Source organism: Xenopus laevis, chromosome 2L (assembly GCF_017654675.1).
Source record: "Xenopus laevis strain J_2021 chromosome 2L, Xenopus_laevis_v10.1, whole genome shotgun sequence".
NCBI classification, from domain to species: domain Eukaryota; kingdom Metazoa; phylum Chordata; class Amphibia; order Anura; family Pipidae; genus Xenopus; species Xenopus laevis.
In genome coordinates, this window is record NC_054373.1 from 45,849,447 (window position 1) to 45,868,058 (window position 18,612).

At 38.2% G+C, this 18,612-nt stretch overlaps 1 protein-coding gene across 3 annotated transcripts in view; it reads right to left on the reverse strand.

The window, feature by feature from the left end:
• Positions 1-18,612, reverse strand: part of LOC108708020 (phosphorylase b kinase regulatory subunit alpha, liver isoform) — a 68,888-nt gene that overhangs the window by 43,613 nt on the left and 6,663 nt on the right. For all 3 annotated transcript variants that reach the window (XM_041581816.1, XM_018246269.2, XM_018246270.2), the window contains exons 3-15: positions 15,597-15,755; positions 15,064-15,111; positions 13,452-13,620; positions 11,770-11,852; positions 10,757-10,837; positions 9,889-9,987; positions 8,528-8,674; positions 6,587-6,640; positions 5,612-5,734; positions 5,112-5,207; positions 2,430-2,537; positions 1,509-1,587; positions 930-1,064 (exon numbers count right to left, since the gene is read on the reverse strand). In XM_041581816.1, the coding sequence (XP_041437750.1) occupies positions 930-1,064; positions 1,509-1,587; positions 2,430-2,537; positions 5,112-5,207; positions 5,612-5,734; positions 6,587-6,640; positions 8,528-8,674; positions 9,889-9,987; positions 10,757-10,837; positions 11,770-11,852; positions 13,452-13,620; positions 15,064-15,111; positions 15,597-15,755 (1,381 nt within the window). The remainder of the gene's footprint in view (positions 1-929; positions 1,065-1,508; positions 1,588-2,429; positions 2,538-5,111; positions 5,208-5,611; positions 5,735-6,586; positions 6,641-8,527; positions 8,675-9,888; positions 9,988-10,756; positions 10,838-11,769; positions 11,853-13,451; positions 13,621-15,063; positions 15,112-15,596; positions 15,756-18,612) is intronic.

Here is an 18,612-nt window from a genome sequence, read left to right on the forward strand (position 1 = left end):
GCTTTACCATACCTGAGTAAACAGCTCTAGACACTGTCTGTTTGTTTAGGATAGAAGCTGCCATATAAGCTTGGTGTGACATCACTTCCTACCCGAGTCTCTCCCTGCTCACTTACAGCTCTGAGCTCAGATTACAGCAAGGATGGGAGGAGGGAGTGGGAGAGGAGCAAACTGAGCATGCTCAAGCTCTGCCCTGGGGGTTTATGCTGAAAACAGGAAGTCTGATACAGAAGCCCATGTGTACACAATAAAAGGAAAGAAATGCTGTGTTTCTTTTGACAGAGGACTCAGAGCAGCATTACTTTGAGTGTTTACTGGTGTATTTATATAGACCTTTCTGATAAAGCTAAAGCAATTTTAGCCTTTCCTTCTCCTTTAAGGAATGTTTGTATATTACACATAATATAAAAATCCACAATGACATAGGCTTAGTTATAGATTTAGACCCAAACTTGGACCATACTTCATTCCTGTTAGAATGACGGGCTTGGATGACCAAAAGTGTAGTGTGTCAGCTTCCTAGTCAGTAGTTCTTTGGTTTGTTCCCAAAAGAAGACACCGTCTTCATATGGCTTTAAAATTTCTGAGCTTGGGCAGCGATGAAATGCCTTGTATATTGTGTTCTTTCATTCAATATAGAAAATACATTAGTTGGGGAGTTGGATTTGGCAGAGCCATAAACGGAGGAGTTGAAGAAGCCCTGGGAGCTAGTGTGAAGATGGGAAGGTGTTCCAGGTAGGTTTTCTGACACCTTGCTTAGCTGAATTGTGGTGAATTACATGTATAATATAGTTATACTTTTACAGTTTGTGTTGCAATCGCTAAAACATATATATAGATAATGTAAAGTATGATCATTAAAACAACCTACCAATGTTCAAACAATATTCCCGCAGGATACTGCAATTCCATTCATATCAAGTACTTACCAAGCTTGGCATACAGGTGACTCAAAATCCTTGCCGGCTGCACTCTGATTGGTCGGACATCACTAAAGCTCTGTACTTCAATATCATGGTTTTTAAGCATTTTCTTAATTTTCTTAGATTCTGCCAGAACTGAAACTGAAAGTTATACAGAAATAAATGAATATCTCAACATTTAGTTTGCCTGTATAGCCGCATTACTGTGTGCTACAGAAATTTGAAGGTAGTGTAACAAGGGTCAGTTTTCTCCGGACAACTAAATTGGAACCAAGAGCCTGTGTTTTTGTGCACTGCCCCCATATGTGTAAGAAGCCAACTTTTATTTTTATGATTACATACATAGGCTAGATCTGGAAATTGGCTTCTATTTAAATGCCCTAAATGTTACCATGCAGGCTCAGCGCAATCCTTACCCTAATGTGTACATTACAGCATATATGCATTTTTAATCCTCCATAGAACAGCAAGTATACTTAGGTCACCAAGTAACTATTAATCCACCAGGACTGGTTGTCAGGTTACTACATCTGCTCAAACTTTGCCCCTGTTCAATGCATACATAACAAGTAATGGCAAACAAACCTTGCACTACAACATCAGGTTTAAAACCTGTAGAGAATCTTCTGTTCAAAGGATCTACTTCTCCGGGAGCTAGAAATCCCTAGGACAGAGAAACAAATAATTACACAGGTGTAGCATTACAGTTGTAAAACCCGAGTAGCAAGAAATGCTATGTGATAAGTTCTTGCCGAATCGACGAGTGCCTGCAAGTAGAGTCCTGCACCGGGTCGGGCACCTGAGGAATACCCACAAAGAGATCGGGTTCTGGGTAGAAAACCCTGATTCCCTGACCATGGGGTAATATGTGGGTAACCTGCCTGGGTAATCTGAGAAAGTGCGGGACTGGTCCCTCCCTCTCTCCCTAGCACTGTAGGTATTTTTTTTAATACCTTTCCTGATGATTTGGCAACAGAGGGACGTCACTTTCGCTGGTCCCGGGTTGGAAGCCAAGTCTAATTTTATAGGGCCTGAGTCGGGTAGCTGCTCTAGGTGTTGGATGGTGGGTCCGGGTCGGGTTAAGGGTTAGTGGATCCAGGTCCTTCCAATTGGACCCGAGCAGGACTCTACCCTGAAGTACCCTTGTCCCACCTCCCCTAACCCCCCACCTAGTAGTTCAATTCAAATTCCATTTTGCATAAAAAAAATTGAAAAAAAATGAATCTGTTGCATTCAGTCAGAAAGAGCTTTAAAGTCACAAGACTTTAAAGACTCAGATCCGGTTCGACTTATCAGGCCCAATCTGTATCCTGGAAGAAGTTCTAGTATTCTGAATCCTGAGCCGAATCCTGGATTTAGTGCATCCCTAATTTCCAATTTGCTAGCAATCATAACCCAGAGTGAGTATTATTGATCGTGTATATTCTAACTCCTTTTACAATTTCAAATTTATATAGTAAACACATTTCTCAAACTAATATTACATTGGTACTTGCCAGAAGTTACCTCAGCTAAAAGAGAGCCCAGTATATACAGCGATTGTCCCCATAGGTGAGGTGTCTTCCCTAAAGGTCTGCGGTCAACTGTGTGAGGGTTGTGGTACTCTTCTTCTGTCTGTAAATTGAATATGGTTAATAAACTGTTTTGGGCTGAAATAAATGATCACCATAAACAAATGGAGTGGGATTAATGCAACACTTTTTTATGCCTGAAGTCCTAAGGATCATGGAGTTCTAAGGCTTCTGTATTCTCAGATTCTGAAATGATAGCCATGTTCTTTGATAGAAGGACCACGTCATGATTCAGACGTTACTGTACACATCAAAAGCTTGGAAGGTGTTAAAACTTAACCTATGCTATAATTTCTACAGTTTGCCAAGTGCATATGTTTTCTATTTTTCTTCCTGATACACTGAATAGATTTAATACTGAACAAACATCAATATTGCCTATGTACTGTTGTATATACTGCAGTGCATTTACAAGCATGATTCATAGATACAGACAAGCAATTCATTTAATGTTCCCCATCTGACAGAGCTCATTGAGACAGGCTTTGAACCATAGCCATCATGTAGCGAGTTACTGTACTCTAGCATCAGATTACTATTCTTTCATCTCTACTGACTGACAAGAGCATATTACAAATACTAATGAAGGCAGTTAAAACTTCATTACACAACACAGGGCAGGAGGCATAACCTACTCTAGATGACAGACTGTGATCCCCCCCCCAATGACACAGGGTTTATGTTGTATAGACATTTACATATAATGGTGCAGCAGAATGAGGAATGTAAAAATAACAACAGGGATATAACTGTATAAAACTTTATAACACACTGTTTACAAATGGTACGAACACAACTCATCAATCATTTTGAGAGTAGGTCCTTGGACTATTGGCAAATTCTGAAAATCTATGGCTTCTCACTTTAAAGGGGAAAATGGCAATTTAATATAAGCTTCATCACACTGAAAGAAGACATTTTTAAATATTATCAATTAAAAACTCTGAACCGTTTCTGAAATAATCAAGTTTATCTTCACTCTACCCATCGCAGCATCTGTCTCTCTTCATTCTCGCCTTCATGCAGAAGTTGGGAGTTTGGTTTTGAATTAACGTTATATCCAATATATCTTTTAGGGGGGTTTCTTTTGCCTAGATCAGGGATCCCCAACCTTTTGAACCTGTGAGCAACATTCAGAAGTAAAAGGAGTTGGAGAGCAACACAAGCATGAAAAGTGTTCTTGGGGTGCCAAATAAGTGCTGTGATTGGCCATTTGGTAGCCTCTATAAGGATTGGCAACCTACACTGAGGCTTTGTAAGGCAGTACACCTGGTTTTTATACAAGCAAAACATGTCTCCAAGCCTGGAATTAGAAAATAAGCTCCTACTTTGAGGCCGCTGGGAGCAACATCCAAGGGGTTGGAGAGCAACATGTTGCTCACGAGCTACTGGTTGGGGATCACTGGCCTAGATGTATTAGAGCTCACTTCTTTTGGAATCACCAGAAATTTTACATGCAGAATTTGTGCCAAGGCAGTTATTTTGTTCGATTTTGATTGCACTGGAATTAGTTATTTCATTGAGCTCTAATACATTTGCTAAGAAATGAAGCCCCCCCCCAAAAGATATATTTAGATATAAGTAAGTTTCAGTATGAAGCTTACATTATTAGCAAAACAGTAACTAAGGCTGAAAAAAGACATGCACACTAAATTTGCTAAATTAAATCTTACTTTACCTGGTTTAACACAGACAATTTATCTGAACAGACAAAAATTTCAGTAGAGGAGTATCAAAACATATCTGTATCACATTAAGGGTCAGGACACAGGCAGATTCGGAGAAAATAGTCGCCGATCTCCTATTCTTTTGGACAACTAATCTCCCCAAACTGCCTCCCCTGCCTTCCCGCCAGCTAAAATGTAAATTGCTGGCGGGATGGCACTCACGAGGAAACTTCGGGCGACTTCGGATAACGAATCGCTCCAAGTGCCATCCCACTGGCAATTTACATTTTAGCCGGCAGGAAGGCAGTCGGGGAGATTAGTCGCCCTGAAGAAGAGGAGATTTGTCGCCGGGGGACTAATCTCCCTGAATCTGCCTGACCCTTAGGGTCAGGCCTAAGGGTCAGGAACAAGTTATGCTTGAACACACTCCAGTGGGGTAACTAGATGTTACTGGGCCCCACAGCAAATAGATTTTAGGGCCCCCAACATATCCAGAGGTTGTCCTGTTTTATCAATATATGCTGAAATTGCTCTTTATTTTGGCATCATGAGCCCCCTATACCTCCTGGGCTCCCTGCAGCAGCTGGGTCCGTTTGCTCTGTATTTACGCTCCTGCAACACTCCAAAAGTGAGACACAGTATAAAAGCAATGGCAAACCAGCAGGTAAATCACAGCAGGTCACACTTAGGCTGGAACTGACTCCTAAAAACAAGGCATTTTGATTATTGCTAGGAGCAGTTATAAAAAGTCAATGGATCTTCTTACTGGCTGCATGTAAGGCACCACAAGTAACGTCTGGTAGAATTGATAATAGGAATGCTTCCGTTTACATTCCAGGCAACAACCTAGATAATAAAGTGAAATGACTGCTTTGGAAGAACATAGAAATGGGAGGGAAGATGACTATTTATTACCAGATGATGTAAAGTAAATATTATTAGGTAAGCACCTTCTCAGGAGGAACAGCATAAAGTTCTGGCACAAGACGAATTCCATTCTTTCCTCTTATGAGAATTCCCTCCAGAGCTTCCCGATATTCTTGCATCTGCAATTACAAGTGGGAACTCATGAGTTTGCATTTTAAAGGTTCCTCTTCAACTTAACATTGGCATGATGCACACAGTGTTTTTCTGAGACAATTTGCAACTGATCTTCATTTGTTTTGTAGATTTTAATTTATTTAGGTTTTTGTCCAGCTGCTCTCCAGTTTGGAATTTCAGCAATGATCGAGATGCTAGGGTCCAATTTAACTTAGCAACCATGCATTGCATGAGATACTGGAATATGAAAAGAAAGGGGACTAAATAGAAAGATAAGAAGCAATAACAATAACAAAGTAGAATAACAGCAATAGTTTTTTTGGCTGCCGGGGCCAGTGAACCCATTTTAAAGCTGGAAAAAGTCAAAAGAGGAAGGCTAATAATTCAGAAACTGCATGATGCTTCTTACCTGCACCTGATCTCCATTAAAAATTCCATCAATAAGTAGATATGTCCAGAACAAAGGCCATTCGCATTCAATATTCTCAAAGAGTTTGAGTTCAGTGGAGTCATAGTGTAACCTGTTGGGGTCCTGTATTTGAATGAGTTGCACAGAAACAATTCAGAATGTTTAAAAAGCATCAGCCTTAACTGTTATTTATGCAGAAGTATAGCAAGATGTTATAAACTGCCTCACAGTCTCACACAGTCAGTTTACTGTATTTACAGGTATGAGATCCATTATCTGGAAATCCGTTATCCAGAAAGATACGATTTACAGTAAGTCATATCCCATTGACTCAATTTTAATCAAATAATTGTTTTTTAAAAAAAGATTTCCTTTTTCTTTGTAATAATTAAGTGCCCAGCTAATCCCTATTGGTAAAACAATCCTATTGGGTTTAATAAATACTAATTGACTTAGTAGTAGCCTTAAGGTATGTTGATACAAATGAGGGAAAGACCCCTTAGGTCCTGAACATTCTGGATAACAGGTTTCATACCTGTATAACAATATAAGGCAATAGTTATGGGATAACCATGCAAACAAAAATTAGTGGCTGTGTGTAGAACTAAAACATAAAGGCAAGAAAGGGTATAAAAGAGAGGGAGAGGATATCAACCTTCCTCTAGCAACAGAGATAGAATAAAAAAGAATAAGGGTTATAAGTAGTGAAGGGCGATTCTGACCAATTTTCCACCAAAAATTCACAAAACGGCGAAAAACTCTCCAAATGCATTTTGGTCAATGGGCGACAACATTTTTTTACTTGTGACAATTTTTTTCCCTCATTGGAGTCTATGGGAAAAACCTGGTAAAACATTTTGCTCATCACTAGTTATAAGAAATGTAAAACAGGAGGATGGAACAAGCAAGATAATATGAGAAAGAAAATACACTCCAGACAAACAAGTACATTATACATATAGTACAATCTGGTACCTCTCTTGGTGTTTTAAAGCCATCTCTGAGAAAACGACAGCAGCCATATCTCCCCTTAAGGAAAAAAGACAGCAACAACTGATAAACCTCCAGCCAGTGGCAAGGCTATAAATCAACTTGTATGAAGTGGTTCTCACTTGATTTGTTTTTGTAACCCAGAAAAAAACAAGCAAAGCTATGTATGGCATGCGGCCAGTTGGTGACCATTCAGTAAGATAATTCTGTTGGAAAACGTAAGGCTATCTAATCAGCACAGTAGGTGCCTATCAAGTCCTCAATTGTACAGGCCTTTTCCATGGGCTCCCGGTTGATTGTATAGTCATATCTGTCAAGGTCTGGGGAGCATGGATCACAGAAATGTTGTACTTTATAAAAAAGTTTGTCAGATAAACATCTATGGCCTTCATTTTATTATACTATAGGCATAATATTGAACTCCTACAGTAACATGTAGCAATAAATATACAGCTTTAGCTGGACTAGTGTTGTAGTGAGTGCAATGGTACAAATTTGTGGCTAGGCATGTGAATGTGTTTAGTGCATCAGGGGCTGCAGGAGAAGGCTAAAGCTGGCTATAGACGCAAAGATCTGATCACACGAATCCTCGATTCATACGATTTTCGGACCGTGCGTGGAGAGACCCAACATTTTTCCCATGGAGATCGGTCATTGGTAGGGTTGCCACCCAGTCGGTATTTTACCGGCCTAGCCGGTAAAACACCTGCCAAGGCCGGAGCCGGTATTACAAATTTACTGGCAATGTAGTTGCCGGTAATTTGTAATACCATTAAAAAAAGCCCTTGGCCCGTCCCCAATTCGCTCAAACTTACCTTTTTTTCAGCCTTCTACCCATTGTGTGTGTTGCTCCGCCCCCTTTTGCATCAAGGCCGTCCCCTTTTGTTCCCACCCCCCCCACTGGCCGGTAAAATTTTTAAGAAAAGGTGGCAACCCTAGTCATTGGGATGATTGGCCAGGTTAAAAGATTCCTGTCGGCTGCCGATAATATCTCTGCATGTATTGCCCATCTGATGATTTTCAGAGGGAGACTGTCACTAGCTTTGTCGGACATAAACTTTCGTACGATTGCTGTCAGGGGCAGAACATCGGCTCATCTGTTCTTTTACTACTTTATTTGATCTGAATGGTTAGTGGCCGGTCGGGAGCTAGGGAAGTCCAATCATTCGAGGATTCGAACTATCAGATCTTTGTGTCTATGGCCAGCTTAAGCAGAAGCTTTAAAGGGGTGGTTCACTTTTACATTAATGTTCAGTATGTCATAGAATACCCTATTCCTAGCAACTTCGCAATTGGTTATCATTGTTTTTTTTTTTATATAGTTTTTGAGTTATTTACATTCCTCTTTTATATCTCTCTGGCTTCCAAATGGGGGGTCACTGACCCGGGCTGCCAAAAAACGATTCCTCTATGGCTATTTGAGTTTGATCAGTCTGTGTGCAGTCACACACAGCAGAGCTGAAGCTGAGGTGAGTGTGTGACCAGACACAGGCTGATCAAATTCAAATCAATGGAGCAGGGGCACTGAGCAGATCTGCTTATCTCAGCCTGCAAAAATACGCAGGCTGACAACAGCCGCTAACAACAGCCTGTGTGCCCATAGCCTATGAGCTTACAAATGTATAATTATTGTTACTTTTATTCCTTATCTCTTTATTCACTCCCTCTCCTGTTTATAATCCAGTCTCTCATTCAAACCGCTGCCTGATTGCTAAAATAAACAAGACCTTAGCAACCAGACAGCTCCTGAAATTCCTAACTGGAAATAAAAACCAATTGCAAATTTACTGATCATGTCATACTAAAAGTTAATTTAAAGTTGAACCACCCCTTGATATTGATATTACAAATAGTACTGTTTATAGTATAGGTTAAACGTGTATTCTGGATATTAGCTGCTCTCTCTGACTCTCCCAAAAATCATACCTGGAGTTTGGTGATAATTTCATTTTTTGTCACATTAACCATGTTTATGTCCTCGACAGCAAAAGCAGGATATGAAATGATGGAAAGGAGGCCGGCATCAATTTCCTTGGAGGTTGAAGCCCGTGGCAACATTGAATAAAGGATTGACTGTAAAATAAAGTTGACGTTCACCATTTGATAAATACACTTTTAAAAGTCCCATAGGAATGAATAGAAAGTAGGTGAATTTTTTAGTGGTAAACGCTAATCTGACATTTTGACAAATCTGACCCTATATACAGGGCTGGACCAGGCCCGCCAGGCGCCCTAAGCAACCCGTCTGGTGAGCCCCGCCCCTGGTCGACAAGCCCCACCTCCGGCCGACAAGCCCCGTCCCGGCATACGCGAGCGACGGAGAAAGAAGAGAGGAGGGAGGGCATAAGAAAAAAATATCCTAGATAGCTAGATGTGTAACATTCATATAATTACCCAGTATATTTTAAGGGAAAGTTTACCCGAAGCTCCCCAGAAAGTAAAGTTAAGAAGAAAATAATCTGTATAGAGGAGAATTACTTAAACAGGGGATCTCACTACAAAATTTAAAATACACATACAGTACATATTAAACCTAACATATTGCTGCTATGACCGGTTTTTTAATATGTATGTGTATTTTAAATAAAGTGTGTTTTACCTAATATATTCCCAGTAGTGAGACCCCCTGTTTAAGTAATTCTCCGCTTCCGGATTCTTTTCTTGTTGAGTGAGGGAGAGGACAACAATGGAGGGAGGGAGAAACAAAAGAGAGGAGGGTGTCAAGAGGGAAAAAGAAAGACTAGGACATAGGGTAGGCAGAAGAAGAAGTTTTTAGAGGTAGCTGCCCAGCGCCTCCCTATTATTGCGCCCTAGGCAGCTGCCTCTTCTGCCTACCCCTAGTTCTGGCCCTGCCTATATATCATGTATTGTGCTACACTGGAAAACCAATACAAATAATCATTCATACTAAGGGGCTAGGTGACCCCCAAGATTGTCTATTCTTAGCAGCTTTTATTAATTTCACCAAACAATCTAAAATGTCTTAATTCTAGTTGCATCTACCCTTTTTTTCCCTCTACTTTCTTCAACCATTCCTTAAATTTTCTAATTATGAATGATCTGACTGAGCTAATTTCTGTAAGCCTCACATACAGCTAGCAAACAAAGTAAAATATGCAGTAGTGGAAACTTGTTAATAACGCAAATCAACAGCAGTGGAAAAGAAACCATTTTTTGCAGAAAAAAGTACAAGCAGCACAGCATTCTTAATTACATTTTTCCTAATAAGAGCCCATGTATAAATTACAAATGTGCACTGTCCTCTGTGCCTTGTTTGGTTTACCCACCTGGCAGTGTTCTACATCATCAGGTAAAACATGAATCACAGATCTGGGTCCCCCATGAGCTCCAAACAGATCAAGTTCATCTATAGCTTCCAGAGCAGCCTGCAAAGACATAAAGGTATTCTGTCATTAGTTGTGTGTTTTTCAGATAATTAAATCTGATAGAAAATGATGATCTAATGCAAATTGCTTTATAGTTGAGCAGCCAATGTCCCAGTTCTACAAAAGCATGGGGTTACTGGCGGATCTGGAACTACAGATTATCTAAACAGCCAGTAAAAAGCACTAATTCACCCAATGTAGGGCAGAGGCTGATTTATCAAAAAAATTGAGTTGGCATTTTTCCCCCATACGCAATTTTTTTCTCTATCTCGAATTTTGATAAAGCGCTCAGGGCTGGATTTACATAACGGGCGCCCCAAGGCCCACTAACGTTCATCACCCCAAACCCCAATACCTTACCTTTTCGCTCAAATTTTCATCATCGGGAACGGAGCAATGGGAATTGGCACACAGGAAATTTAAAACCCATTGAATCGCCTGCGCATCCCCAGGGTCTCTGAACCAATGTGTGTGTGGTTGGGCAGCATGCCGCCCCCTAAAATCCTGTCGCCCTAGGCCCAGGCCTTGGTGGTCTGTGGTCTCTCCACAAATCCAGGCCTAAAAGCGGCTCTAATTGGCATATTTATCCTAAATTCAAACTACTGATGACAGTAAGTACAGAATAAAGTTGAAGCACTAATATTACAAAACACTATTTTACATGAGAACAGATTTTACAGCATATTAATAATTTAGCTGAATGGTAAAACTATAATATATATATATATATATATATATGTCTGTAAGGTGTGACTAAAGCTTGCCTTACTTTTGCCATGCCCACGGAGCTTGCATTTAGTTCAGGAATCCCTTGATTTGTCTTGTCCCCTCGCTCCCACATTCCATAATCCTGGGTGGGGGTATAAATGAAGCAAATTAAAGACTGAATTTGTCAGAAACTATGGTTGATTACAATTAAAGACCAAATTATTTATTTTATTTATCCATACCTAATTAATTTTGCAGACAATTATACATACAATATACATGATAACAAAACAATGCAAACAAGGCGTGAGCCATTCCTAAGTAGCACAAGGTAAGATAATGGGGAATGAGGGGGATTATTCTACGTGTTATGTCCCTGCACTGAATACTATTCAGTAGGTGGAGAACACTCATAGTCACACAGTATACAATTGCTCTCAAAAGATAACGTGTAAGTGCTTTGGATGCCAGCTAAAATTTTGATATTTTGTCATATACTATATACTACTTTGTAAAAGCTACAAAAGCACTACAAGTCAAGTGGATTTTATTGTCATTTCAGCCATATACAGTAAATACAGTACAGTACAGTATATAAAGAAAACATAGACTTTACTGTATGCAATTGCTCATTTAATTGGGTAATACCCCTTTAAAAGAACTTTTAGTATGATGTAGAAAGCTATATTCTGAACTTAAAATGTTGTGGTATTTTGATTATTTGGTTTTTTGTTCAGCATCTCTGCAGTTTGGAATTTCTTATCGCTAGGGTCCAGTTTACCCTAGCAACCAGGCAGCGGTTTGAACAAGACACTGAAAGAGAAATATTTTTTTTGCTGCTGGGTACAGTGCTCCCACCCCCAAAAAAAATTATAGGATTTTAAATTACAAACTGAAAAAAAAGCAAAAGAAGAAGGCAAATAAAAAATAAAATATAAAGACCTGGTGAAAAGAATAAGACATTCTATAGTATTTACTAAAAAAACATTAACATTAAAAAAAAGCCAGGTTAAGGTGAACCACTTAGTAAAAGCAAAAATTTTGCAGGCAAATTTGAATTCTTTATTTACTTACAGCAACTTTATAAGCAGCTTCAATGTAAAAAACAAGATTCTGTATAAAGGCAACTTCATCCAGTGTAAACACAATGCGTAAGCCTAAAGGATGCAAAAATACATTAACAAAGAGCTGTATTACAGATTTAGGATGCCAGCAAGGAGATACAAAAATAGAAGCTACTCCATGTTTGGTCCTTGCGAAGAATATAATTAGATAATCAGTGACATATATAAATAACATCTGCCAACTTGCTACTCATCTATACATGCTGGATTCTATACATACTTGCAAAGCAGAATGATTTTGTTAAAAAAAATAGCCTTGTGTAATTTCCTGAAATTTGTAAAAATCAGAAAGTGGAAGATAAATGGAGTGCAACAGTCACAAGGGTATATGTAGATTATATAGGCTCTCTGAGTAATGGGATTTTTCGAAGTGCCCCATGTAGCAGTGTTCTCACCTTGTCCCATAGCTGAAATGGCATGGGACATTTATAAGCAATGGCAGAATTAGATTCCTGAAATAAGTATACTCCACAGTTGTGCACTTTTAAAAAATACATAACATTTTTGAATGTAATATTTAAAAATAATTAAGACTTCACCATGCATAGTATAAGTCGTACTTTGTAGAGTGTCAGGGGGTAGGGGTTCCCCTCCCCAAGATATGAGTTTAGTCAAATAGGAGAAATTACAGTGCCTGTCAATCAGGGCTGAGTATAGATTACTGCAGGGATCCCCAACTAGTGGCTCACAAGCAACATGTTGCTCACCAACCCCTTGAATGTTGCTCCCAGTGGTCTCAAAGCAGATGCTTATTTTTAAATTTCTGGCTTGGAGGCAAGTTGTGGTAGTATAAAAACCAGGTGTACTGCCAAGCAGAGCCTCCTATAGGCAGTCAGTCCACAAAACAGGCTACCAGATTTGGCATCCCCAGGGACTTTTTCTTGCTTTTGTTGCTCCCCAACTCTTTTTACATTTGACTGTGGCTCACAGGTGAAAAAGGTTGGGGACCCCTGTATTACTGACTGTTCCACCCCTGAGAACTCTACATAGCAGAAAGCAGACTAGGCATGTATTATATATATATATATATATATATATATATATATATATATATATATATATATATATATATATATATATATATATATATATATATATATATATATATATATATATATATATATTTATATATTGGATCTGATGAGCTTAAAGGAACACTGGATAAATGGGCTTTGCAAAATAAAAAATGTTTCTAATATAAATATGTTTCTAATATAGTTAGCCAAATTTTTCATCTATAAATGCTGGAGTGAATGGATGTCTAACATAATAGAACAGAACACTACTTCCTGCTTTTCAGCTCTCTAACTCTGAGTTAGTCAGCAACTTGGAACATAACTGTTCAGTGAGTTTGCAATTGATCCTCAGCATGCAGCTCAGATTCAAAAGCAGTTATGACTCAAGTCACTCATTGGTTACTGCCTCGTAACCAATCAGTGGAAACCAAGAGAAATGAAAAGCAGGCAGTAGTGTTCTGGCTATTATGTTAGACATCCAGTCACTCCAGCCTTTACATATTACATTTTTGGCTAACTAACTATATTAAAAGGCACAGCCTATGTATTTACCCAGTTTTTATTTTTATACTGAACAATTCCTTTAAGGAAACAATAAGAACATATCACACATCACCTGCAGCAGTCATTTGTGCCAAGCACAACAGGAATAGGGAGGTAGCGTCTACTTGCAGATGCCCCCACTGGTCATCACCGACTATAGTACTGCACGTTGCTGTGTTGTACTTGGCGTGCAGACAATCTTTTGTACTCTGCGTGTGTTTAAATTTCTCAACTTTATCCACCTGGCAAACACAAAGCATAATATTGTTTTTATGATAAGATTCACTTGTTAAATTCTTGGCAATAAAGAAGTTGCTGAATGGAGAAAGACTTATGGCATGCCATTTTTCTTAGTAAGTTTGCTTACAAAGGGCCTTTGTCTCCTAATTATGCTCTTTTGCAAAATAAAAACACACACACATGAAATACAGTTGTACAGTATGGAAACGGTCAAGCCATTTGTGTTGTGGTATCAGATGCGTGAGAAATACAGTATTAATATGGGAATGCCTGCTCCAGACAAAGATATAGGGTTGCCACTTTTGACCCTGAAAGAAACTGGCAAAAGGGCAGGATGATGATGGGGCAGAGCAATGATATCTGGGGGTGAGGTCATGATATCTGGGGGTGTGCTTGTGCATTGTGACATCAGCATACTGGGCAAAATATTGCTTGGGTTTCACACAGCTGAATCCCGAACAAACAGTTAAGAACAAGAACCTATATAAAATGTTCGGGTCAAATCAAACAGGTAACAAGCTTATACAGATAAGTCATATGTAACCTTTTCTTTCTCATGCAGTCATCTGGTTTCTGTATCATGAACACTGCATTATTTAATTTTAATAGCCCCTGCAGCACACCAGGAGGACAAAAATGAAGGGGGAATGATACATGACAATATTCCCTTTTCTTCCCATTAAGGGGCAGAATTTTCTACGGTCAAGTTGTGTTTTCGAGGGTTGTTTTCAGTCAAAGACTCTCATTTTTAACGTTAAAAAATGTAAAAAATTTTAGGGTTAAAATAACTAAAAATTAAACTCAAATTTTTCAAGATTTATTATACCCCGTAGCTGGAAATAGCTTGAATCCGAAAAGACTCCAGCTAAAACCCTGCCAAGGTCATGTAGAAGTCAATAGCAGAGGTCCCTTGCATCATTTGAAGATGTTAATAGCCTTCAGTGGATTTCACTGAAAAACTTGATTAATTCGAGCACTTCAAGTTTTTCCCTGCGGAAAATTCGATTCATTCAAGTTTTCAGGGTTTCACCCCTGAATTCAGCAATTAAAAGTTTTTTCTCACATTAGAAAAATTGTTGTGAATTCATTCAAGGTATAAGAAACATCACAAACCTCTAAAACTCGAACTTTGATAAATAACCCCCTAAATATATGAACGTCCACAAATTGATAATTCAGTATTTAGTATGTTCAGCAATGCTAATTTTGACAAAGACAAAAACTAAACGTGACTGCTTATTCATAAACTATTCCTTTCTTGCACATATGCAATTTTAGGTTACTGTATATTTTACAAATCTTCTTCAAAACAGACTGAAACATTGCTTTATATCCCCATTAAGGGGGGCTGTGGTTTTTAATACTTACATAACTTACATAACTTTTTATCTATCAAATAAAGATGTATATTAAATATGAATAATGAATTCCTAATTATCCATTACCTGTCTTATCATGCAGTGCAGAATTCCTCTCATCAGCTTTACGACACTCTGCAAAACATAACGGGATATTTAATGCAACTAATGCACCTGATTGTAAAGGCCCCATATTGCTCAAGGCCTCCACAGATATATTTTAGCTTTCAGGATTAAACCTTGTTCCTGTTTTTATATTGAAATCACTAAGGGGTATATATTTACGAAAATAGAGTTAGGAAACGGTTAGTAACTGGAGGTGTCAATTTGTTAGACAGCTCTACCCGCCAGAAGGGTACACAACTGGCCTAGGGAGTAAAATATCCGTCAAGGCTGGGCCAATATTACAAATTTTACTTATAAATTACTTAAGGAAAGATGGTGGCCTGGCACTTAATAGAATAGTAATCAAGTATTGACAGTTATTTTTAAGCAAAGTGCATTGAGGCATGTCTAAATTTGTCATTTTTTGTTTCCTTTAAGGTTTCCTTGAAATTAACTTTTGTATCTTTTCAAGCATATCTATTACATAAATAACTAATAAAATAAAAATACTGTACCTGCTCTAGTTCATATGCTTTGGCTTTGTCTTCATCCCGATCAGCATTTTTGCGATATGCCATTCCCAATCCCCAGACCGCCAGAATACTGTACACATTGTCTCGAACCCAGGCGTCTTTTTGCTCTTTGCTAGCAGGAAGAAGGCCTGTGACTGGGTTCTATTAGAGAGATCAAACCATCCATAATCATCATTTTTGTTTCTTTGAACACAAAAATTCAGTATTTCTCAGTAGTAAAATTATGACTTAAAGGGAAAAATACACCCCTTTTGGACCTGAGCTCAAGTCATTTGGTTTTAACTAGTAAATTAAACATACAGTACATATTTTTATGCATAGGTATATTTGATTCCTCAGACTGAGAAGAAAACATGATAGTCCACCTCTGACTCACAGAAGACATTTCCACTCCCCTTAGGCTCACAGAATCGTGCACCTTGTTCCATATTGAGGTGAAGGATTGTTACCTTTTTTAGGGCTTTATTTATGAATGCCAATACAGACAAAAACTGTAATGTTGAGGCTAATTAACAATTAACCCCCTTTCTGTAAAGGTGCGGTAATCATTAAACAATTCATTGTGCTATATTTTGCAGGAGCTACTTACTGGAAAGTTAGCAGTCGGCAAAGGGCCATGACTGTCCTTTTTTAAATATATTTAATATATTGTACGATCAGTGTTAATGTGAAAATTCTGATATAACAGCTGGTATTGAGGCTCCATTGTAGCAGTAATATGTTTAAAAACAGGCCCCACTGAATTTCAAATTTAACATGGTAAATGAATGCCATTAACAGGAGTTCTGGAACAAAGGACAAGTAAAGGACAGACTTTGACCTGCATAGCTCGAGCCGTGACAGAATGTGACATGTAAGTCAATATTTTCATGACATGAAGCAGGTTCTCCCTTTACAACACTTTACAGGGACTTGAGACTACAGCAGAGTTGAAGATAGTATACAGAGAGGGTCTGATTTAGTATCTAGGAGGTGATTAATTGCACCAGTGTAGTTACCCATAACAAATCATTAATCAAGTTTAATTAGAGATGCATCAAATACAGAATTCAGTTCAGGATTCAAATGAGCCCTCTCTCTATTTGCAGGATTAGGATTTGGTCCAATCCAGTGTTTTACTGAACATGAATCTGAACTCTTGAAGCCATGTGACTATAAAGTTCTAAACAACTGAAAAAAAAATTTTTTTTAGTTAATAGGATACAAACATGTTACACATGCAAATCAGGGTTAAAATTTTCCCAGAATTTCAGGGTAATTGCAGACATCTGCTAAGTAATGTGAAATGCAACATCATGCATATAATTTATTAATGAAAGGGTATTTATTAAACATCAAATGGGGAATTCTGAAGGATTCCAAGCAGTTCAGCATTTTTGACTGAATTAAAAATATTCTATTAATAATTAATTGTGTTTTAAAAACAGTATTTTGTGGCCTAGCTGATACCAATCCCCCCCCCCACACTACAGAGACTGCAATAGTGTTTGCTGCACTAAAAGAGCTGAAAAATTCAAATTTAAACATGTATTATATCTTAGTTTGGATCAACAATGAGGTACTGTTTTATTATTACAGTTAAAAAAGGAAATAATTTAATTATAATAAATAATTAAAAAAATTGAATTATTTTTGTTTAGGTGCAGTTTATTGCCCAAAGCCTTTGGATTCTGCTGAATCCTGCACAAAATCCGACATTTAAAGAATGTACAACTACAAAAATGTGACAGTACAATATGCATTCAGAACTAGGCATATCCTCGGGTAACCTTTCCTCTATCTTGGCAAGGCTTAATATTGACATTCAGAATCATAATGGGAAATAATGCACTATTTATAAGTACGGAATATTTATTTTCATTTTGCTCAGGGTAAATTGTTCATAGCCTGAGGCATATTTCAAGAAGAATTTGACATTCTTTCCTCCAAGTCTCCAAAATATATTTACTTTAAGTCTACTAGAAATATATTACATACTTTAAGTCTACTAGAAAATCATGAAAACATTAAATAAACCCAATAGTCTGGTTTTGCTTCCAATAAGGATTAACTATATCTTAGTTTGGATCAAGTACAAGGTACTGTTTTATTATAACAGGAAAAAGGAAATAATTTTTAAAATTTTGGATTATTTCGATAAAAAATGAGCCTATGGGAGATGGCCATATCGGAGCTTTCTGGATAATTGGTTTCTGGATAACAGATCCCATACCTGTACTCCATATGTTTTCCTCAGTCAATGATATTAATACAGACAAGAATGAATGTATAACCAGGCTACGATACAAAATGCACTTTCCAGTTCACTAATCTTGCTAGCCTGGGAGTTCTGTTCAGGGATTTAAATACTGTGTACTCCACAGTTTAATCCCTAATAAACTCAGCGTCATTTTGCAACAATCCTTTCTTAAGCAAACATTATCTTAATGGTGCAGAAACAGCAGAAATATGGCACACACGTGGGTGATTGTTATAGAACTCAGAAAGAACTAGGGCAGTTATAGATGCCTGTGAATTATTATTACATTATTAAATGTAATTATTACATTATTAAAAATGTACATTAATGTACATTAAAAAATGTACATTATTAAAAAATTTAATTATTTGGATTAAACGGAGTCTTTAGGAGATGGCTCTTAAAGTTGCCAGAGGCTTTTTGCAACCCCTGCTAACTGGCCGCTCCATAATGCCTGAGGCAAGGTTCTCTCTTTGCCTTATGGCAAGCGAGGCCCTGTTAATAAATAATGCTATGAAATGCAGGCAGTGCTGGATTCAGGGGATAATTATAGGTTTTTGTGCTACATTCTGACACAGAGACCGCTAGGGTGCTAAGTGTGGGACAAGCTGTAATATTGCAAAACAGGGGCACTTTATGGCCATAAGCCTGTTGCTTAAAACAGTGCAATATGAGGGGACACGACCATTAACCCACTAGTGAGCTGGGCTGGGCCCTTGGAAGGATAGACCTACCCACCGGTAGCATGGCACCCCAATG